Below are 25129 nucleotides of genomic sequence, written 5' to 3'. Positions count from 1 at the left end.
TTAGTGTATTTGTATTTAAGTATTCGCCGCAAGGTGGCGCAGTGTAACAAGGTTTCTATTTTAAGGCTGTAAAGCACCACTGACAACTGAGCGTGCTGCGTTTATACGTAAATGGAAACTCGTTGCGGTGGGGGGGGGCATTTATATAGACTTTAGGAAGGCGAGAGGAGGGGTTTAAAGCCATACATGTAATGAAGTTGTGACGAGGAACTAACTGAATGTAGTGAAGTTTCACAAGACCCACAGTGACTGACTGTGTAACGTGTTCGCAGCAGACAAACAGTTTAAATCCCGCCTTTTTCACTAAAGAAGAGAAATAAACCATTTACCATAGATATAAATTATTTCAGGGATTAGCGTCTGAAGTAAGTAATTTCCATTTGTTTGTTGTGCATGTTCAGATATGTTGCTGATCTTTTGTGTGTCTGGTAAGAGGAATTTGACTTTACGCACATTGCACAATACTTCTCTTGTATATTCGTCCCCCCCCCCCATTATTTGTTATTTTTCATAATCTTTCATTTGTTATCCTATTAATGTGCATTACTTTTTTGTAGACCGAGTGACACGGAAAGTCTTATATCCGTTTGCACAATGCTAAAGTTAATATGTTGACAGTCTTGTGTTTGGCGCTAATTATATACATAAAACAATGCCCTTCCCACGTTTCAGGTATCGTTTGGCCATAAAAATAGTATAATGGAGGGTGACCAGTAGTTTGTTTATAATCAACTTTGTATACTTAAACAGCACTGGGCAATCCATGCGTAATCTATGCGCTGTGCACGTAAAAGGTGGCACCACCGGTGACACCTGGACGCAGCTGTCAGTGCTCACACACGGGAGCACGAGGAGGGGTCACGCGTGTCCACCACCCACGGACAGGCCGCACGAGTGGAAACAGCTGAAAGAGAGGGAGAGTGACAGACAGAAAGAGAGAGGTGGGGCGGTTTCACCACCCCTGGTTTTAAATATTGTGTATTTACTCAGTGTATGTACTCTGCCTTAGCTGGTGCCTAAATCAGGAATAGGAAACTCAGCAACTCTTGGAGTGTAGTGGAAGTTGATAAAAGTGCTTGTTTATGATTACATTTTGACTTCCACAGACCTCCAAAAGTTGCTGAATTTCTTAGAATGATGCTTTCCAACTCTCTTGTAAATCTAATTTTATTGGTTACATACACATATTTAGCAGATGTTAATGCGGGTGTAGCGAAATGCTTGTGTTCCTAGCTCCAACAGTGCAGTAGTATCTAACAATTCACAACAATACACAAATCTAAAAGTAAAAGAATGGAATTCAGAAATATATAAATATTAGGAGCATATATATATATTATATATATGTGTATAGACATACTAAATATTCTATCCACATACTGTACATATCTAGAATATATAGGATAGAATAGTATATATACAGCAATAGGTGGATAGGATGGCTTTGATTAAAATACAGTATGTAAACATAACTAAAGCGACCAGCGTTCCATTACTAAAGTGACCAATGATTCCATATCTATGTACATAGATCAGCAGTCTCTAAGATACAGGGTTGAGGAACCGGGTGGTAGCCAGTTAGTGACAGTGACTAAGTTTAGGGCAGGGCACTGGGTGGAGGACACACAACCAACAAAAATACTGAGAAGTTGTGTAGGAGCTAGAAGCAGAGCTGCCATTTCTGTCGGGCTCCATCTTCCTGTGAAAGAGAAAGATACTTCTTTGACAAACTATTTCCCCCTTTTTTTCTTTGGTTCTACCAGCACACTAAACAAAACATGACTCATGATCAGTGCCTGAATCTGGCCAGAACACACCGGTACTATGTACAGGCTCCTCACATTTTCTGTGTCTGGAGTTCCAGCACTTCTTATAGAATATTGGCTTAAGAATTGCATATCAAATCCAATTTTATTATCCACATCCCCCGAATACAACAGGTGTAGCCCTTAGAGTGAAATGCTTACTTACGAGCCCCTAACCCACAGTGCAGTTAAAAAAAGAAATAAAGAATAAGACATAAAAGTAACAAGTAATTAAAGAGGAGCAGTAAAAAATAACAATATATACAGGGCCGGTATAGAGTCAATGTTCGGGGGCACCAGTTAGTTGAGGTAGTATGTACATGTAGGTAGAGTTAATTGAAGTGACTATGCACAAATGACAACAGAGAGTGGCAGTGGTGTGGAGAGGGGAGGGGGGCAATGTGAATAGTCTGGGTAGCCATTTGACTAGATGTTCAGGAGTCTTATGGCTTGGGGGTAGAAGCTGTTTAGAAGCCTCTTGGACCTAGACTTGGCGCTCCGGTACCGCTTGCCGTGTGGTAGCAGAGAGAACAGTCTATGAATAGGGTGGCTGGAGTCTTTGACACTTTTTAGGGCCCTCTGACACCGCCTGGTATAGAGGTCCTGGATGGCAGGAAGCTTGGCACCAGTGATGTACTGGGCCGTTCGCACTACCCTCTGTAGTGCTTTGCGGTCGGAGGCCGAGCAGTTGCCATACCAGGCAGTGATGCATCCAGTCAGGATACTCTCGATGGTGCAGCTGTAGCACTTTTGAGGATCTGAGGACCCATGCCAAATCTTTTCAATCCCCTGAGGGGGAAATAGGTTTTGTCGTGCCCGCTTCACGACTGTCTTGGTGTGCTTGGACCATGTTAGTTTGTTGGTGATGTGGACACCAAGGAACTTGAAGCTCTCAACTTGCTCTACTGCAGCCCCGCCGATGAGAATGAGTGCATGCTCTGTCCTCTTTTTCCTGTAGTCCACAATCATCTCTTTTGTCTTGGACACGTTGAGGGAGAGGTTGTTGTCCTGGCATCACCGGCCAGGTCTCTGACCTCCTCCCTATAGGCTGTCTCGTTGTTGTTGGTGATCAGGCCTTCCACTGTTGTGTCATCGGCAAATTTAATGATGGTGTTGGAGTCGTGCCTGGCCGTGCAGTCATGAGTGAACAGGGAGTACAGGAGGGGGATGAGCACGCACCCCTGGGGGGGTCCTGTGTTTAGGATCAGCGTGGCGGATGTGTTGTTACCTACCCTTACCACCTGGGGGCGGCCCATCAGGAAGTCCAGGATTCAGTTGCAGAGGGAGGTGTTTAGTCCCAGGGTCCTTAGCTTATTGATGAGCTTTGAGGGCACTATGATGTTGAACGCTGATCTGTAGTCAATGAATAGCATTCTCTCATAGGTGTTCCTTTTGTCCAGGTGGGAAAGGGCAGTGTGGAGTGCAATAGAGACTGCATTATCTGTGGATCTGTTGGGGCGGTATGCGAATTAGAGTGGGTCCCGGGTTTCTGGGATGATAGTGTTGATGTGAGCCATGACTAGCCTTTCCAAGCACTTCATGGCTACAGATGTGAGTGCTAGGGGTCGGTAGTCATTTAGGCAGGTTGCCTTAGTGTTCTTGGGTACAGGCACTATAGTGGTCTGCTTAAAATATGTTGGTATTACAGACTCGGACAGGGAGAGGTTGAAAATGTCAGTGAAGAGTACACGTCCTGTTAATCCGTCTGGCCATACGGCCTTGTGAATGTTGACCTGTCTAAAGGCTGCGGAGAGCGTAATCACACAGTCTTCCTGTCCTGCTGGTGCTCTCATGCATGTTTCAGTGTTGCTTGCCTCGAAGCGAGCATAGAAGTAGTTTAGCTCGTCCGGTAGGCTTGTGTCACTGGGCAACTCTCGGCTGTGCTTCCCTTTGTAGTCTGTAATAGTTTGCAGGCTCTGTTACATCCGATGAGCGTCAGAGCCGGTGTTGTACGACTCGATCTTAGTCCTGTATTGACGTTTTGCCTGTATGATGGTTCGTCGGAGGGCATAGCGGGATTTCTTATAAGCTTCTGGGTTAGAGTCCCGCTCCTTGAAAGTGGCAGCTCTAGCCTTTAAAGTCCCCGGCTACTAGGAGCACCGTCTCTGGGTGAGCGATTTCTTGTTTGCTTATGGCGGAATACAGCTCATTCAATGCTATCTTAGTGCCAGCCTCTGACTGTGGTGGTATGTAAACAACTACAAAGAATATAGATGAGAACTCTCTCGGTAGGTAATGTGGTCTGCAGCTTATCATGAGAAACTCTACCTCAGTCGAGCAATGGCTCGAGACTTCCTTAGATATCGTGCACCAGCTTTTGTTTACAAAAATACATAGATCGCCACCCCTTGTCTTACCAGACGCCCCTCTTCTATCCTGCCGGTACATCCCATAACCAGCCAACCTGTATGTTGATATTGTAGTCGTCCAGCCACGACTACGTGAAGTATAAGATGTTACAGTTTTTAATGTCCCGTTGGTAGTTTAATCTTCCCAATAACGCTTCCATTTTATTGTCCAAAGATTGCATGTTTGCGAGCAGAATTGAGGGGAGTGGGTGTTTATTAGATCGCCTACTACTCCTCAAGAAGGCAGCCCTCCCTCCGGCCTCTCTTTTTCCGCCTCCTAAGAAAACCATAATAGAATGTATCTCTTTCTATGAAGAAACATACCGATATGTAGCTATACAGAGAGGCGTCATTTGGGTTCTTGCATTGGACTTATATTGAGTATTCCAGCCACTCTTTCTATGAACCAGTTAAAAGAAAGTTTTTGGACAGAAAACCTGCGGCTAGGGTAGGATTCTAGGCTAACCTGGCCGGCTCCTGTGTTCCAAGATCGTCAGGAACAGTTGGAGGTGGAGGGAGCTATGGAGACATGATCCTGGCGGCGCTTGTGGACACAGCGCAAGGGAGATACCGATTTTGCGCCAACCTGTCACTCAATCATTTGAACTTTTTTTTGCTATTTTTATATAGGAACTTATAACTTAAACTGAGGGAGCACACGTTTCAACTGAGGTGGGCTAAGCCCTCTTTTGCCCCCTCGTGGAACCGAGCCCGGTCTGCTTAATACTCGCCTAAATTAAATTGGAGGGTTCAGAAAGGTCATCTTCGATACTCCATCCTACCTTTCTGTGTCATAAGGAGCAGAGGGGTCAGGGTTTAGAGGTCAAAGTCTAACACTCTCCAATGTTTGGGTTCAGTATGAGCACGTTCCAGGTACAAGATCCTTATGTCATGTAGATGTGGTAGTAAGTAACCTAATAGGTGGTTAAAATCACATTATTCACAGTCGATGATGTCATCAGTGTCACCGGATGATGTCATCGGAAAAAACGTATCTTCTATCTTTGTGACTACAAACAAAGAAACCCGCCGATTTCATATGTTGATGTTGAAAAAGAGTTTTCCCTTTTAAACATTTCTCCAGACATTGTAATAACCAGGTATTCTGTGCAACATATATGTGTTCCCATGTAGTGTACTAGTGTAGTTAAGTGTCACTAGGTCTGTGACCACTGCAGCTATTTTTGTCCCCAGCTGACAGGAGTCCCAGTCTGGCTGCAGGCACGTGTTCAAGAGAGGTAATAGACCCTCAGTCAAACCTGCTTTACCTACACACACAGTCACAGATAGAATGGCATGTATTCACACTTACAGTACCAGTCAAAAGTTTGGACATACCTACTCATTCAAGGGTTTCTCTTTATTTGTACTATTTTCTACATTGTAGAATAATAGTGAAGACATCAAAACTATAAAATAATACACATGGAATAATTTAGTAACCAAAAAAGTGTTAAACAAATCAAAATATATTTTATATTTGAGATTCTTCAAAGTAGCCACCCTTTGCACACTCTTGGCATTCTCTCAACCATCTTTACCTGGAATGCTTTTCCAACTGTCTTGAAAGAGTTCCCACAGTCTCCTCCGAACAGTTGATGTTGAGATGTGTCTGTTACTTGAAATCTGAAGCATTTATTTGGCCTGCAATTTCTGAGGCTGTTAACTCTAATGAACTTATCCTCTGCAGCAGAGGTAACTCTGGGTCTTCCTTTCCTGTGGCAGTCCTCATGAGAGACAGCGCTTGATGTTTTTTGCGACTGCACTTGAAGAAATGTTCAAAGTTCAGAAATTTTCCGGATTGACTGACCTTCATGTCTTAAAGTCCTGAAGGACTGTCATTTCTCTTAGCTTATTCGAGCTGTTCTTGCCATAATATGGACTTGGTTTTTTACCAAATAGGGCTATTTTTTGTATACCACCCCTACCTTGTCACAATGCAACTGATTGGCACAAACACATTAAGGTAAGAAATTCCACAAATGAACTTTTAACAAGGCACACCTGTTAATTGAAATGCTTTCCAGGTGCCTACCTCATGAAGCTGGTTGAGAGAATACCAAGAGTGTGCAAAACTGTCATCAAGGCAAAGGGTGGCTACTTTGTAGAATCTCAAATATAAAATATATTTGTTTAACACTTTTTTGGTTACTACACGATTCGATATGTGTTATTTCATAGTTTCGATGTCTTCATTATTATTCTACAATGTAGAAAATAGTAAAAATAAAGAAACCCTGGATTGAGTAGGTGTGTCCAAGCCTTTGACTGGTACTGTACATCTGACAACCACTTTCTAATGCATACAGACTTCATGCCTATTGGCCACAGGCAAACATGCATATTTGTGAGTTATACCCAGGAGTAAAATCTCCTCACTAGAATTTTTTTTTTTTTACAAGGCACATTTTACGAGTCTAAACCCTCCCTCACTACGTCAGGCCGTGTGCATATGTGTGTGCCATAGGCACGTGCAAATAACAGGGTGTGTGTTTGTGTCAGTCCCTGCTGTTTGATACCTGATAGGTCCACGGCGTGAAGTCAGACACGCAGCAATAAGGTCAATTCAGGGGTCACTACTCTACTCACCATTCAGCTCTTTTGTCCTCTTTACACCAATCCCTGATTCCTCTCTCCCTCCTTATTGCAGGTAGATCTTTCCACCTACACTAACAGGGAAACTGTCCCTGTTTTTTTTCAAGCAGTTATTGTACGGTCAGAATTACGTACTAACTAGACGGAGGACCAAAAAAAGCCGATACCGATTAATTGAACGATGAATTAATTCATTTGTAATAATGACAATTACAACGATACTGAATGAACACTTTTATTTTAACTTAATATAATACATCAATAAAATCAATTTAGCCTCAAATTAATAATGAAATGTTCAATTTGGTTTAAATAATGTAAAAACAAAGTGTTGGAGAAGAAAGTAAAAGTGCAATATGTGCCTGTCACGCTCGTGAAAATGGACGGACCAAGGCGCAGCGTGATTAGAGTTCCACATCTTTTATTTAAGTGAAACTTTCAAACAAAAACAATAAACAAATAACGAAATGTGACTTACTTGGTGCCCCCTAGTCACGCCTTGACCAACAACTCCATAGAGAAACAAGGGCTCTCTATGGTCAGGGCGTGAAGGTACCCCCCCACCCCCACCCCCACCCCACCCCCCCAAAGGTGCGGGCACTGGCCGTAAAACCTGAAACCAATTTGGAGGGTAGGGGGGGGTGACTACTGTTGGTGGTAGCTCCGGTGCAGGTCGTAGCCCCCGCCCAGACCCCGGATCCGGCCATGGTGCCGGGCTGAACGCCGTGCCTGGACTGGGCACCGGCGCAAAGGAGGGCTCCGGCGATGGAGCTGGGCTGGACGCCGTGCCTGGACTGGGCACCGGCGCAGAGGAAAGCTCCGGCCATGGAGCTGGACTGGACACCGTGCCTGGACTGGGCAATGGAGCAGAGGAAGGCTCCGGCCTTGGAGCGGGACTGGGGAGGCGCACTGGAGGCCTGGTGCGTGGAACCGGCACAGGTGGCACCGGATTGGTGACACACACTTCAGGGAGAGTGTGGGGAGTTGGCACAGGACGTACCGGACTGAGAAGGCACACTGGAGGCCTGGTGCACTGGAGGCCTCACTTCAGGGTGAGTGCGAGGAGCTGGCACAGGTGGCACCGGACTGCTGACAGGCTCTTCAGGTCAGATGCCGTGCAGAACACACCTACATAACATTTCTCTCATTCTCCCAACTTCTCCATCGCCTCCCTGACGGTCTCTGGCTCTTCAGGGCAAGTGTGGGGAGCTGGCACAGACGGCACCAGACTGGTGTCACGCTCTTCAGTACGCTTGCGCTGCAGCATACTCCTAGCCAACATCATTCTCCGATATCCCTCCTCACACTGCTCCATCGACTCCCAGGTGGGCTTTGGCTCTCTCTTTGGCTCGGCCGACCACCCCTTGTCCCTCCCCCTCCAAAAAACCTTGGGGTTTCTGTGGCCGCGGTCCCCGGCGTTGTTGCTGTCCTTCCACCGTCCTTGTTGTCTCCATTCCAAGGAAGGGTCTCACAACCTCCCATGATTTCTTCCCAGGTCCAAAACTCCTTTACCTCCGTCACACGCTGCTTGGTCCTTGCTTGGTGGGATATTCTGTCACGCTCGTGAAAATGGACGGACCAAGGCACAGCGTGATTAGAGTTCCACATCTTTTATTTAAGTGAAACTTTCAAACAAAAACAATAAACAAATAACGAAACGGGACTTACTTGGTGCAACAAGCACACACACAAACAATATCCCACAAACACAGGTGGGAAAAATGGCTACCTAAATATGATCCCCAATTAGAGGCAACGATTACCAGCTGCCTCTAATTGGGAACCATACAAAACACCAACATAGAAATAATTAACTAGAACAATTCCATAGAGAACCAAGGGCTCTCTATGGTCAGGGCGTGACAGTGCCATGTAAAAAAGCCAACATTTAAGTTCCTGGCTCAGAACATGAGAACATATGAAAGCTGGTGGTTCCTTTTATTAAAATGAGTCTTCAATATCCCTAGGTAAGAGGTTTAAGGTTGTAGTTATTATAGGAATTATAGGACTATTTATCTCTATACCATTTGTATTTCATATTCCTTTGACTATTGGATGTTCTTGTAGGCACTTTAGTATTGCCAGTGTAACAGTATAGCTTCCGCCTCTCTCCTTGCCCCTACCTGGGCTCGAACCAGGAACACATCAAAAACATCCACCCTCGAAGCATAGTTATCCATTGCTCCACAAATGCTGTGGGGAACAACTACTTCAAGGTCTCAGAGCGAGTCCCGCACCGATTGAAACGCTCCGCTAACTAGCTATCCATCTCACATCGGTTACACCAGCCTAATCTCGGGAGTTGATAGACTTGAAGTCATAAACAGCTCAATGCTTGAAGCACAGGGAAGAGCTGCTGGCAAACGCACAAAAGTGCTGTTTGAATGAATGCTTACGAGCCTGCTGATGCCTACCACTGCTCAGTCAGACTGCTCTATCAAATATCAAATCATAGACTTAATTATAACATGATAACACACAGAAATACGAGCCTTAGGTCATTAATATGGCCAAATCCGGAAACTATCATTTCGAAAACAAAATGTTTATTCTTTCAGTGTAATACATAACCGTTACGTATTTTATTTTATAACGGGTGGCATCCCTAAGTCTAAATAGTGCTGTTACATTGTACAACCTTCAATGTTATGTCATAATTATGTACAATTCTGGCAAATTAATTACGGTCTTTGTTAGGAACAAATTGTCCTCACACAGTTTGCAAAGAGCCAGGCGGCCCAAACTGCTGCATATACCCTGACTCTGTTGCACAGAACGCAAGAGAAGTGACACAATTTCTCTAGTTAAAAGAAAGTCATATTAGCAGGCAATATTAACTAAATATGCAGGTTAAAAAATATATACTTGTGTATTGATTTTAAAGAAAGGCATTGATGTTTATGGTTAGGTACACATTGGTGCAACGACAGTGCTTTTTTCGCGAATGCGCTTGTTAAATCATCACCCGTTTGGAGAAGTAGGCTATGATTCGATGAGAAATGAACAGGCACCACATCGATTAAATGCAATGCAGGACACGCTAGATAAACTAGTAATATCATCAACCATGTGTAGTTAACTAGTGATTATGTTAAGGTTGATTGTTTTTTATAAGATACATTTAATGCTAGCTAGCAACTTACCTTGGCTTCTTGCTGCACTCGCGTAACAGGTAGTCAGCCGGCCACGCAGGTTCCGCGTGGATTGCAATGTAAGGCAGGTGGTTAGAGCGTTGGACTAGTAACCGGAAGGTTGCAAGTTCGAATCCCCGAGCTGACAAGGTAAAAATCTGTCGTTCTGCCCCTGAACAAGGCAGTTACCCACCGTTCCTAGGCCGTCATTGAAAATAAGAATGTCGGGCCTCCCGGGTGGCGCAGTGGTTAAGGGCGCTGTACTGCAGCGCCAGCTGTGCCATCAGAGTCCCTGGGTTCGCGCCCAGGCTCTGTCGTAACCGGCGCGACCGGGAGGTCCGTAGGGGCGACGCACAATTGGCCTAGCGTCGCCCGGGTTAGGGAGGGCTTGGTCTGTAGGGGTGTCCTTGTCTCATCGCGCACCAGCGACTCCTGTGGCGGGCTGGGCGCAGTGTGCGCTAGCCAAGGTGGCATTGGTGCGGCTGGCTTCCGGGTTGGATGCGCACTGTGTTAAGAATGTCTTCTTAACTGACTTGCCTAGTTAAATAAAGGTAAAAAAAAAAATTAATGGCCACAATCGGTGTCCAAAAATGCCGATTGTTATGAAAACTTGAAATCGGTCGTAATTAATCGGCCATTCCGATGAATCGGTTGACTTCTAGTACTAACAGATTACATGTAACCGGGATTACGTAATCAGATTACAAAACTGAAGTAACTGTAATCAACCCAAAAAATATGTAAACACAAGTAATCTGATTACAGTTACATTCTTAAAAACAGCTGATTACGTTTTGGATTACTTCATCTAATATCAAGATGTGGGCTTCAAGTGATTGCCTCAAACACACTGAGATGGCAAGTTTTTGAAAGCTGTGCTGAGCCACACAGCTTTGAAGTCACCTTTCAGTGGGAATGGAAGCCTTTCCCTTTTTTCTAATCTGTTTGAAATCTCCAAAACTGCAACATTTGCTTTCCCTGGTTGCTTTCCACAGGAAATATTTTTTAAACCAAAAAACATCTGACCCCCACTTACTGAGAACTGAATCATCCCACATTTTAATTGGATTTTGAAATTAGTCAACACAGCCACATCCTGTTCACTTCTCAAGCACAAATCAGCTGCTTACTCAGCTAAACCTCTAGTTACAGTGGAAATGAGTACTCTCAAAACTACCGTTTTGCCTTTGCAGCAGTGCTGAGCGATTTAGTGCTTTTTGGGGTCAGTTCGATTGTTCAAAAAATAATCACGGTTTTCGATTATTTTTTGTAAACATTAAATGCACTATGCATTTATGTGGGTTGAATGCTGTAACAACACAGAATAAAACAACGAATACAATGACGTTAGACAGCCCATTCCTGCTTATCACTTATTAACCACCATCTAGTTACATTATTTGAATAAAATATTTCAGTTGTTGTGTATATAATAAAACATATATTTGACTACTTTATTGTTTCATTCCACGTCATCTCTTCTCTAGCTGCTGATCTTCAAGGTAAATAAGGCATACTTCTATGACTGCTGAATAACAATTATCAATCACTTAGATAATGTATTTTCAGGTAGAGTTCCTCACAAAGCAACTGCTCTCGATCACGCATTCTAATGTAGCAGGCGTAAAAGAAACACACAGACCGGACAAGTAGACGCACAATGGACAATGGACTATGGTCATTGTAGTTAATTACCAGGTTTTCTGCGCTAAACTAAGTAGAATATTCGCCTGTTGGAAACTAAAACTCCCTAATTCGGGCTTGATCTGATTTATCACTAGAGTAACTGGCAATGTGCGTATTGAGCTCACAAAACAAAAACAAAAAAACAATGGAATTCAAACAATTGAAACTGATAAAGCACTACAGCACTACATCACAGACAGATCTATGTGTTTTTGCAAACTTAGAAGAGTCTACATTCAGAGTATTTGCACAATTGATCATCCAACTCATAAAATAATTTGATCTGTTACATCTGTCTATTGGAGTATTTATCATTCAAATGACCTTTAACCTCTTTTTTATTATCTTATTTTTCAAGTAATCCGCCCAACCCTGAGTTTCTAGGATACTCCTCTTGCTTAGCGATATGTTTTATAGAATGTTTTATATGTTTTATAGAATGTTTTATAGAATGTTTTATATGTTTTATAGAATGTTTTATAGTATGTTTTATAGAATGTTTTATGTTTTATATGTTTTATATGTTTTATAGAATGTTTTATGTTTTATATGCTTTATATGTTTTATAGAATGTTTTATATGTTTTATAGAATGTTTTATAGAATGTTTTATATGTTTTATAGAATGTTTTATAGAATGTTTTCTATGTTTTATAGAATGTTTTATAGTATGTTTTATAGAATGTTTTATATGTTTTATATGTTTTATAGAATGCTTTATATGTTTTATAGAATGTTTTATATGTTTTATAGAATGCTTTAAATGTTTTATAGAATGTTTTATAGAATGCTTTATGTTTTGTAGAATGTTTTATATGTTTTATAGAATGTTTTATATTTTTTATATGTTTTATAGAATGTTTTATATGTTTTATAGAATGTTTTATATGTTTTATAGAATGTTTTATATGTTTTATATGTTTTATAGAATGTTTTATAGAATGTTTTATAGAATGTTTATATTTTTTATAGAATGTTTTATAGAATGTTTTATATGTTTTATAGAATGTTTTATATGCTTTATATGTTTCATAGAATGTTTTACATGTTTTATATGTTTTATAGAATGTTTTATATGTTTTATAGAATGTTTTATGTTTTATAGAATGTTTTATAGAATGTTTTATATGCTTTATATGTTTTACAGAATGTTTTATGTTTTTTATGTTTTATAGAATGTTTTATATGCTTTATATGTTTTATAGAATGTTTTATATGTTTTATGTGTTTTATAGAATGTTTTATATGTTTTATAGAATGTTCTATATGCTTTATATGTTTTATAGAATGTTTTATATGTTTTATATGTTTTATAGAATGTTTTAAATGCTTTATATGTTTTATAGAATGTTTTATATGTTTTATAGAATGTTGTTTTATAGAATGTTTTATAGAATGTTTTATATGTTTTATATGTTTCATAGAATGTTTTATATGTTTTATATGTTTTATAGAATGTTTTATGGAATGTTTTATAGTATGTTTTATATGTTTTATAGAATGTTTTATATGTTTTATAGAATGTTTTATATAATGTTTTTATATGTTTTATAGAATGTTTTATATGTTTTATGTTTTATAGAATGTTTTATATGTTTTATGTGTTTCATAGAATGTTTTATATGTTTTATAGTATGTTTTATATGTTTTATAGAATGTTTTATAGAATGTTTTATAGAATGTTTTATAGTATGTTTTATATGTTTTATAGAATGTTTTATAGAATGTTTTATATGTTTTATATGTTTTATAGAATGTTTTATAGAATGTTTTATATGCTTTATATGTTTTATAGAATGTTTTATATGTTTTATATGTTTTATAGTCAATGTCAACATATTCAGGGATTATAACAGAACTGGCAGAGAAACCATTCATCACAGCATCTTTCCGGAAACCAGAGTTATGTTGTTGCCATGATGGTGGTGATGATGAGTCAGTCATGGGGTTAACCTCACTCTCAGTAGTAGTATCCCACAGAGAATTTGTATTGCGGTTCCTCTCTTTTTGTTGCTCTCTGAGCTCAGATGAAAGTGAGGAGGAAAGTAGCTGTATACTTAAAAAAACAAAAAAAAACATCCTTTCTTGCTTTGATATGTATTTTGTAGTTTTTGTAGACCTTTGAAGTTGTTGATGCAACATTGAAGTTCTGTACGGACTGTGTGTGCGGCACTTAATTCTGTAAGAAGGGATTGTTAAATGTTAAACTCTCTCTCTCTCTACCTCCCTTTCCCTCTCTCTCCCTTTCTCTCTCTTGCTCTCCTTTCCTCTTGCTCTTGCTCTCGCTCTCTCTCCCTCTTGCTCTCTCTCTCTCTCTCTCTCTCTCTCTCTCTCTCTCTCCCTCCCTCCCTCTTGCTCTCTCTCTCTCTCTCCCTCCCTCCCTCTTGCTCTCTCTCTCTCTCTCTCTCTCTCTCTCTCTCTCTCTCTCTCTCTCTCTCTCTCTCTCTCCCCAGAGCAGTGATGGCTCCTTCTCTGGCCCAGGCCTATCGTAGGCGCTGGTGGATGGCGGTGACTGCGGTCATAGAGAACCTGCTGTTCTCTGCTGTGCTGCTGGGCTGGGGATCGCTACTCATCATGCTCAAGAACGAGGGCTTCTACTCACACCTCTGCATAAGTACGTCCCCATCCATGGTAACACTCACACAGGGATATGGTATACTTCAGGGTTGGAGTCCATTCCATTTCAATTCCAGTCAATTCAGAAAGAAGACCAAATGCCAAGTCAAAATGTTCCTCATTGAAAAGCATTTAAGAGAATTTCAGTGTACTTCCTGAATTGTCTGGAATTGAAATGGAATTGACCCCAGGTACACATAAACCTGTGCATAGATACAGTGGGGTGAATCCTAACTACCACTGATATCAATGCTTGACTAAGTGACAATTTAACTCCAGTGGAACTTGGGATTTGCCCCTGTATACGTCCATAGATAATATATGTCTATAGCACATGTGGATTCCCGTGTCTTGTATACTCCCCTCTCTCTCTCCACCTCCTTACCCTTCTCCTTCTCCCCCCTCTCTCTTCCATCTCTCTCCATCCCCCTCCCAGACAATGAGACAGTGTTCAGTAACATCAGTTCGTGGGACAGTGGTATCTGGCATAGCTGCGTGGACCAGGAAGAGATGTTGAATCTGGGCTTTACCATTGGCTCCTTCCTGCTGAGTGCAGCCACTCTGCCGCTAGGTATCCTGATGGACAAGTACGGGCCCCGCCCACTCCGCCTCCTCGGCAGGTAAAAGACGGGAAACATCGTCGTCATCATCATTATAATCATAGTATATCATCATCATCTACACTGGGATTGTCATCTTCACAATTATCATCATTGTCATTATTAATATTATTTAAACAATTATCATCATTGTCATTATTTATTATTAAACAATCATTCATCATCATCATCGCATTGTCATCATTAATATTATCATTGAGCATTGTCATCATTAATATTATTTAAACAATTATCATTGAGCATTGTCATCATTAATATTATTTAAACAATTATCATTGAGCATTGTCATTATTAATATTATTTAAACAATTATCATCTTCATCATCTTCGTGACCTTAATCATTATCTTCACAACCATTGTCATCATCATTGTCTTCACCAGTCAGCGTCATCATCAACTCTCTCTCTCTCTTGCAGCGCGTGTTTTGCTTTCTCTTGTGCCATGATAGCTGGAGCTGCCTATAACCCTGAAGGTAAGAATCCTAAGCAACTGTAAACCACATGTAAATGAACACTAAATGTACAGGAAATGACATTAAACACAACTTCTGCTTATTACATTACACTGCACACATAGATCGCCCTCACTCTGTCCTCTTGTCTCCTCGTTCCTCCTCCAGTCCTCTCGGCCCTCATTTTCATCGCGGTCTCCTTCAACGGCTTTGGAGGAATCTGCCTGACCTTCACCTCCCTCACGGTAAGACACGCACACACATACACGCACCCATCATCCTTCTCCTCTACATGGACACAACAATGACAATATCCAAAGCTACCAAGTTCCCAGAACGCACCAGCGGCTGGTGGGAGGAGCTATAGGAGGACGGGCTCATTGTAATGGCTGGAATGGAATTCATGTAACTGTATCAAACATTTTATTTTTTATTTTTTTATTTCACCTTTATTTCACCAGGTAGGTAAGTTGAGAACAAGTTCTCATTTACAATTGCGACCTGGCCAAGATAAAGATTGATAACAACACAGAGTTACACATGGAGTAAAACAAACATACAGTCAATAATACAGTAGAAAAATAAGTCTATATACAATGTGAGCAAATGAGGCGAGATAAGGGAGGTAAAGGCAAAAAAAGGCCATGGTGGCGAAGTAAATACAATATAGCAAGTAAAACACTGGAATGGTAGATTTGCAGTGGAAGAGTGTGCAAAGTAGAGATAGAAATAATGGGGAGCAAAATAAATAAATAAATACAGTAGGGGAAGGGGTAGTTGTTTGGGCTAAATTATAGATGGGCTGTGTTATAGATGGGCTGTGTACAGGTGCAGTAATGTGTGAGCTGCTCTGACAGCTGGTGCTTAAAGCTAGTGAGGGAGATAAGTGTCTCCAGTTTCAGAGATTTTTGTAGTTCGTTCCAGTCATTGGCAGCAGAGAACTGGAAGGACATATGGAAACCACGTTTGACTCCGTTCCATTTATTTACAATGAGCCCCTCCTCCTATAGCTCCTCCCACCACTCATGACCAAAACCTCCCGGCACCCGAAAGGTTTCTTACCGCGTGCTGTGGCCTATAGAGACTAAAGGACTGCACTCCATGCTGCCATCTCTGAACTGTACACAAAATAACTGCACTGTACTGCATTTGCACTCTATTAATCTCTCTGCATGTAGATAAATTCATACCTTACTGTAAATGTGTACATCCACTGTATATAAACTGTATACCCACTGTATGTCAACCGTATATCAACCGCATACCCACTGTATGTCAAACGTATATCAACCGTATACCCACTGTATGTCAACCGCACACCCACTGTATGTCAACCGTATACCCACTGTATGTCAACTGTGTACCCACTGTATATCAACCGTATATCAACCGTATATCAACCGTATACCCACTGTGTATCAACCGTATATCAACCGTATATCAACATCATACCCACTGTGTGTCAACCGTGTACCCACTGTATATCAACCGTATATCAACCGTATATCAACATCATACCCACTGTACATCAACCGTATATCAACCGTATACCCACTGTATGTCAACCGTATACCCACTGTATGTTAACCGTATACCCACTGTATGTCAACCGTATATCAACTGCATACCTACTGTATGTTAACTATATATCCACTGTATGTTAACCGTATACCCACTGCATGTTAACCGTATACCCACTGTATGTTAACTGTATACCCACTGTATGTTAACCGTATACCCACTGTATGTCAATTGTATACCCACTGTATGTCAACCGTATACCCACTGTATGTTAACTGTATACCCACTGTATGTTAACCGTATACCCACTGTATGTTAATTGTATACCCACTGTATGTCAACCGTATATCAACTGCATACCCACTGTATGTTAACTGTATACCCACTGTATGTTAACTGTATACCCACTGTATGTTAACCGTATACCCACTGTATGTCAAACTTATATCAACTGCATACCTACTCTATGTTAACCGTATACCCACTGTATGTTAACTGTATACCCACTGTATGTTAACCGTATACCCACTGTATGTCAAACTTATATCAACTGCATACCTACTCTATGTTAACCGTATACCCACTGTATGTTAACCGTATACCCACTGTATATCAACTGCATACCTACTGTATGTTACATTTACATTTAAGTCATTTAGCAGACGCTCTTATCCAGAGCGACTTACAAATTGGTGCGTTCACCTTAAGACATCCAGTGGAACAGCCACTTTACAATAGTGCATCTAAATCTTTTAAGGGGGTGAGAAGGATTACTTTATCCTATCCTAGGTATTCCTGAAAGAGGTGGGGTTTCAGGTGTCTCCGGAAGGTGGTGATTGACTCCGCTGTCCTGGCGTCGTGAGGGAGTTTGTTCCACCATTGGGGGGCCAGAGCAGCGAACAGTTTTGACTGGGCTGCGCGGGAACTGTACTTCCTCAGTGGTAGGGAGGCGAGCAGGCCAGAGGTGGATGAACGCAGTGCCCTTGTTTGGGTGTAGGGCCTGATCAGAGCCTGGAGGTACTGAGGTGCCGTTCCCCTCACAGCTCCGTAGGCAAGCACCATGGTCTTGTAGCGGATGCGAGCTTCAACTGGAAGCCAGTGGAGAGAGCGGAGGAGCGGGGTGACGTGAGAGAACTTGGGAAGGTTGAACACCAGACGGGCTGCGGCGTTCTGGATGAGTTGTAGGGGTTTAATGGCACAGGCAGGGAGCCCAGCCAACAGCGAGTTGCAGTAATCCAGACGGGAGATGACAAGTGCCTGGATTAGGACCTGCGCTGCTTCCTGTGTGAGGCAGGGTCGTACTCTGCGGATGTTGTAGAGCATGAACCTACAAGAACGGGCCACCGCCTTGATGTTAGTTGAGAACGACAGGGTGTTGTCCAGGATCACGCCAAGGTTCTTAGCGCTCTGGGAGGAGGACACAATGGAGTTGTCAACCGTGATGGCGAGATCATGGAACGGGCAGTCCTTCCCCGGGAGGAAGAGCAGCTCCATCTTGCCGAGGTTCAGCTTGAGGTGGTGATCCGTCATCCACACTGATATGTCTGCCAGACATGCAGAGATGCGATTCGCCACCTGGTCATCAGAAGGGGGAAAGGAGAAGATTAATTGTGTGTCGTCTGCATAGCAATGATAGGAGAGACCATGTGAGGTTATGACAGAGCCAAGTGACTTGGTGTATAGCGAGAATAGGAGAGGGCCTAGAACAGAGCCCTGGGGGACGCCAGTGGTGAGAGCGCGTGGTGAGGAGATTCTCGCCACGCCACCTGGTAGGAGCGACCTGTCAGGTAGGACGCAATCCAAGCGTGGGCCGTATATGTTAACCGTATACCCACTGTATGTTAACCGTATACCCACTGCATGTTAACCGTATACCCACTGTATGTTAACTGTATACCCACTGTATGTTAACCGTATACCCACTGTATGTTAACTGTATACCCACTGTATGTTAACTGTATACCCACTGTATATCAACCGTATACCCACTGTATATCAACCGTATACCCACTGTATATCAACCGTATACCCACTGTATATTAACCGTATACCCACTGTATGTTAACTGTATACCCACTGTAAATCAACCGTATACCCACTGTATATCAACCGTATACCCACGGTATGTTAACTGTATACCCACTGTATATCAACCGTATACCCACTGTATATCAACCGTATACCCACTGTATATCAACCGTATACCCACGGTATGTTAACTGCATACCTACTGTATGTTAACCGTATACCCACTGTATGTTAACCGTATACCCACTGCATGTTAACCGTATACCCACTGTATGTTAACTGTATACCCACTGTATGTCAACCGTATATCAACTGTATACCCACTGTATGTTAACCGTATACCCACTGTATATCAACCGTATACCCACTGTATGTTAACTGTATACCCACTGTTTATCAACCGTATACCCACTGTATATCAACCGTATACCCACTGTATATCAACCGTATACCCACTGTATATTAACCGTATACCCACTGTATGTCAACCGTATACCCACTGTATGTCAACCGTATATCAACCGTATACCCACTGTATGTTAACCGTATACCCACTGCATGTTAACCGTATACCCACTGCATGTTAACCGTATACCCACTGTATGTTAACCGTATACCCACTGTATGTCAACCGCATATCCACTGTATGTTAACCGTATATCAACCGCATACCCACTGTATGTCAACCGTATATCAACCGCATACCCACTGTATGTCAACCGTATATGAACCGCATACCCACTGTATGTCAACCGTATATCAACCGCATACCCACTGTATGTCAACCGTATACCCACTGTATGTCCTCCGTATATCAACCGTATACCCACTGTATGTCCTCCGTATATCAACCGCATAGCCACTGTATATCAACCGTATACCCACTGTATGTCCTCCGTATATCAACCGTATACCCACTGTATGTCCTCCGTATATCAACCGTATACCCACTGTATGTCCTCCGTATATCAACCGTATACCTACTGTATGTCCTCCGTATATCAACCGTATACCCACTGTATGTCCTCCGTATATCAACCGTATACCCACTGTATGTCCTCCGTATATCAACTGTATACCCACTGTATGTCCTCCGTATATCAACCGCATAGCCACTGTATGTCAACCGTATATAGCCACTGTATATCAACCGTATGTTAACCGTATACCCACTGTATGTTAACCGTATACCCACTGTATGTTAACCGTATACCCACTGTATGTTAACCGTATACCCACTGTATGTCAACCGTATACCTACTGTATGTCAACCGTATACCCACTGTATATCAACCGCATACCCACTGTATGTCAACCGTATACCCACTGTGTATCAACCGCATACCCACTGTATGTCAACCGTATATCAACCGCATACCCGCTGTATGTTAACCATATACCCACTGTATATCAACCGCATACCCCCTGTATATCATCCGCATACCCACTGTATATCAACCGCATACCCACTGTATATCAACCTTATATCAACCGCATACCCACTGTATATCAACCGCATACCCACTGTATGTTAACCTTATATCAACCGCATCCCTACTGTATGTTAACCGTATACCCACTGTATATCAACCTTATATCAACCGCATACCCACTGTATATCAACCGCATACCCACTGTATGTTAACCATATACCCACTGTATGTTAACCATATACCCACTGTATGTCAACCTTATATCAACCACATACCCACTGTATGTTAACCATATACCCACTGTATATCAACCGTATACCCACTGTATATCAACCGTATGTATACCCACTGTATGTCAACCGTATACCCACTGTATGTCAACCTTATATCAACCACATACCCACTGTATATATCAACCACATACCCGCTGTATGTTAACCATATACCCACTGTATGTCAACCGCATACCTACTGTATATTTGTATATCTGCTCATACTCTTATAACTCTACCTAGTTGTATATAATGTATGTCAACTTTGTTTAAACTCCGCCGTCTGTATTCTCTCTTAATGTTGTCTATCACTAGCAACACCATATCACCAAGTACAATCCTGAGTATGTGTAAATGTAGTTGGTGATCTGATTCTGACCAGCCTATGTTGGTTATTATAACTATAGAAATAGATTCAATGGATATAACTAACTTCACACTGAGTGTACAAAACATTACCGATCACCTGCTGTTTCCATGACACAGACTGACCAGGTGAATCCAGCTGAAAGCTATGTTCCCTTATTGATGTCACTTGTTAAACCCACTTCAGTCAGTGTAGATAACGGGGAGGAGACGGGTTAAAGGATGATTTGTAGTAAGCCTTGAGACAATTGAGACATGGATTGTGTGTGTGCCATTCCGAGGGTGAATGGGTAAGACAAAATAAAGTGCCTTTGAACGGTGTATGGTAGTAGTTGCCAGGCACACCGTTTTGTGTCAAGAACTGCAACGCTGCTGTTGCCCCGACAAATTTAGGCTGTTTTGAGAGAAAGGGGGGGTGCAACTCAATGTTAGGAAGATGTTCCTAATGTTTGGTATACTCAGTGTACAGTCATGGCAAAAAAAATGAGAATGACAAAAATATTAATTTCCACAAAGTTTGCTTCTTCAGTATCTTCATATATTTTTGTCAGATGTTACTATGGAATACTGAAGTATAATTACAAGCATTTCAAAAGTGTCAAAGGCTTTTATTGACAATTATATGAAGTTGATGCAAAGAGTCAATATTTGCAGTGTTGACCATTCTTTTTCAAGACCACTGCAATCCGCCCTGGCATGCTGTCAATTAACTTCTGGGCCACATCCTGACTGATGGCAGCACATTCTTGCATAATCAATGATTGGAGTTTGTCAGAATTTGTCCACCCGCCTCTTGAGGATTGACCACAAGTTCTCAATAGGATTAAGGTCTGGGGAGTTTCCTGGTCATGGACCCAAAATATCGATGTTTTGTTCCCGGAGCCACTTAGTTATCACTTTTGCCTTATGGCAAGGTGCTCCATTATGCTGGAAAAGGCATTGTTCGTCACCAAACTGTTCCTGGATGGTTTGGAGAAGTTGCTCTCGGAGGATGTGTTGGTACCATTCTTTATTCATGGCTGTGTTCTTAGGCAAAATTGTGAGAGAGATGGTCTCACGATGCTTTACTGTTGGCATGACACAGGACTGATGGTAGCGCTCACCTTGTCTTCTCCGGACAAGCGTTTTTCCGGATGCCCCAAACAATCGGAAAGGGGATTCATCAGAGAAAATGACTTTACCCCAGTCCTCAGCAGTCCAATCCCTGTACCTTTTGTAGAATATCAGTCTGTCCCTGATGTTTTCCCTGGAGAGAAGTGGCTTCTTTGCTGCCATTCTTGACACCAGGCCATCCTCTAAAAGTCTTCGCTTCACTGTGCGTGCAGATGCACTCCTGAGCAAGCTCTGTACTGGTGGTGCCCCGATCCCGCAGCTGAATCAACTTTAGGAGACGGTCCTGGCGCTTGCTGGACTTTCTTCGGTGCCCTGAAGCCTTCTTCACAACAATTGAACCGTTCTCCTTGAAGTTCTTGATGATCCGATAAATGGTTGATTTAGGTGTAATCTTACTAGCAGCAATATCCTTGCCTCTGAAGCCCTTTTTGTGCAAAGCAATGATGACGGCACTTGTTTCCTTGCAGGTAACCATGGTTGACAGAGGAAGAACAATGATTCCAAGCACCACCCTCCTTTTGAAGCTTCCAGTCTGTTATTCGAACTCAATCAGCATGACAGAGTGATCTCCAGTCTTGTCCTCATCAACACTCACACCTGTGCTAAAGAGAGAATCACTGACATGTCAGCTTCATCTGATAACATTCTGGAGTATATGCAAATTGCCATCATACAAACTGAGGCAGCAGACTTTATGAAAATGAATATTTGTGTCATCCTCAACATTTGGCCACGACTGTACACATGCCGCACCACTGTCACTCATACCCCCATAAAGGCTTCTGATTGTGTCGCCATCTACACCGAACGGGTATTGTGTGTAGATTGATCAGAATTGTTTTATTTAATCCATTTTAGATGAAGGTTGTAAAGTAACAAAATGCGTAAAAAGGGAAGGGGTCTGAATACTTTCCGAATGCACTGCACAGTGCCTTCGGAAAGTATTTAGACCCCATGACTTTTTCCACATTTTGTTACGTTACAGCCTTATTCTTGGAGTCCAAGAATGGCCACTCTACCATAAAGGCCTGATTGGTAGGGGGCTGCAGAGATGGTTTTCCTTCTGGAAGGTTCTCCCATCTCCACAGAGGAACTCTGGTGCTCTGTCAGAGTGACCATCAGGTTCTTGGTCACCTCCCTGACCAAGGTCCTTCTCCCCCTTTTGCTCAGTTTGGCCGGGCTGCCAACTCTAGGAAGAGTCTTGGTGGTTCCAAACTTTTTCCACTTAAGAATGATGGAGGCCACTGTGTTCTTGAAGACCTTCAATGCTGCAGAAATGTTTTGGTACCCTTCCCCAGATCTGTGCCTCGACACAATCCTGTATCGGAGCTCTACAGACAATCCCTACGACTTGGTTTTTGCTCTGACATGCACTATCAACTGTGGGACCTTAAATAGACATGTGGGCCTTTCTAAATCATGTCCAATCAATTTAATTTACCACAGGTGGACTCCAAACATCTCAAGGATGAACAATGGAAACAGAATGCAACTGAGCTCAATTTCGAGTCTCATAGCAAAATGTCTGAATACTTATGTAAATAAAATGTTTTTCTGTTTTTTATTTTTAATACATTTAAAAACCCGTTTTTGCTTCGTCATTGTGGTGTATTGTGTGTAGATTGATAAGCAAAAAAAGTAATTTAATACATTTCAGAATAAGGCTGTAATGTAACATAATTTGGAAAAGGTCAAGGGGTCTGAATACTTTCCGAATGCACTGTATAAGGCTTACTTTAGCTATTGCTATTATACACTATATTACTGTATATGGTTGGCAGTTGGTTGGCAGTTGTTTTGGGAGGATTAATACTTTTTTCTGTATAGTACGTGTGTATTTTTGTTTTTGTTTGCGTATAAATGTGATTAATAGTGGGTGTGTGTGTTGGCCGTTCAGGGTCTCCACGGCACATGCTGTTCTGCTTCTGGCTCTAAATTCTGGCACACGTCTGTCGGCCAATCAGATCACTGGGCTGTCGACACGCCTCGTCCCTGCCCCCCACCCCTTCCCAAAACACACAAGGACACGCGTCTATCTCCCTCTACCCCTCTCTCTCATATATATATATATATTCCTCTTTCTCTATATATATACACACACTGTAAACCCCCTGGTCTGTGGCAGTAGTTCCAGGTGGTAAAGGCCCTTTCGTTCCATTGACCTAAATCACACGTCCGTCCGTCAATCCGTCAGTCAGTCAATATGAGGTACCTGAGCTATATGACCTTACATTCTCCAGGGCAATCGAGACATATCTCATTCCTCTTTTTGTTTTTGTTGTAGAATGTTGTTTTCCGATTCTGTTTTTAAAGCTCCCTGTTTTTTCTCGAGTTCAGCCATCTTCGTTCACCCATCTTCATTCACCCTTCCTCCTACCCTCTCTCTGTCTTTCTACCCCACTCTCTGTCTCTCTACCTTTCTCTCTCTTTCTACCCCTCTCTCTGTCTCTACCTTTCTCTCTCTGTCTCTCTACCCCTCTCTGTCTCTCTACCGCTCTCTGTCTCTCTACCCCTCTCTCTGTCTCTCTACCCCTCTCTGTCTCTCTACCGCTCTCTGTCTCTCTACCCCTCTCTCTGTCTCTCTACCCCTCTCTCTGTCTCTCTACCCCTCTCTCTCTGTCTCTCTACCCCTCTCTCTCTCTGTCTCTACCTTTATCTCTCTGTCTCTCTACCTTTATCTCTCTGTCTCTCTACCTTTCTCTCTGTCTCTCTACCCCTCTCTCTGTCTCTCTACCCTTCTCTCTCTCTCGCTACCCCTCTCTCTCGCTCTCTACCCCTCTCTCGGTCTCTCTACCTCTCTGTCTCTATACCCCTCTCTCTGTCTTTCTACCCCTCTCTCTGTCTCTCTACCCCTCTCTCTGTCTTTCTACCCCCTCTCTGTCTCTCTACCCCTCTCTCTGTCTTTCTACCCCTCTCTCTGTCTCTCTACCCCTCTCTCTGTCTCTCTACCCCTCTCTCTCTCTTTCTACCCCTCTCTCTCTCTCTCTCTCTCTCTCTCTCTCTCTTTCTACCCCTCTCTCTGTCTCTCTACCCCTCTCTCTCTTTCTACCTCTCTCTCTCTACCCCTCTCTCTGTCTCTCTACCTCTCTCTGTCTCTATACCCCTCTCTCTCTCTCTACCCCTCTCTCTCTCTCTCTCTCTCTC

The 25129-nt window shown here is 42.4% G+C and overlaps 1 protein-coding gene across 1 annotated transcript in view; it reads left to right on the top strand.

The window, feature by feature from the left end:
• Positions 1-195: 195 nt before the first annotated feature.
• The window catches only part of LOC115137347 (large neutral amino acids transporter small subunit 3-like), a 44663-nt gene continuing 19729 nt past the window's right edge, over positions 196-25129 (top strand). Inside the window, exons 1-5 of the mRNA XM_029673632.2 lie at positions 196-365; positions 14018-14178; positions 14617-14800; positions 15218-15273; positions 15421-15497. Coding sequence (XP_029529492.2) covers positions 14025-14178; positions 14617-14800; positions 15218-15273; positions 15421-15497 — 471 coding nt within the window. The 5' untranslated portion in view covers positions 196-365; positions 14018-14024. The remainder of the gene's footprint in view (positions 366-14017; positions 14179-14616; positions 14801-15217; positions 15274-15420; positions 15498-25129) is intronic.

This window comes from Oncorhynchus nerka, linkage group LG11 (genome assembly GCF_034236695.1).
Source record: "Oncorhynchus nerka isolate Pitt River linkage group LG11, Oner_Uvic_2.0, whole genome shotgun sequence".
NCBI lineage: Eukaryota > Metazoa > Chordata > Actinopteri > Salmoniformes > Salmonidae > Oncorhynchus > Oncorhynchus nerka.
This window is presented reverse-complemented; position numbering and strand designations above follow the sequence as displayed.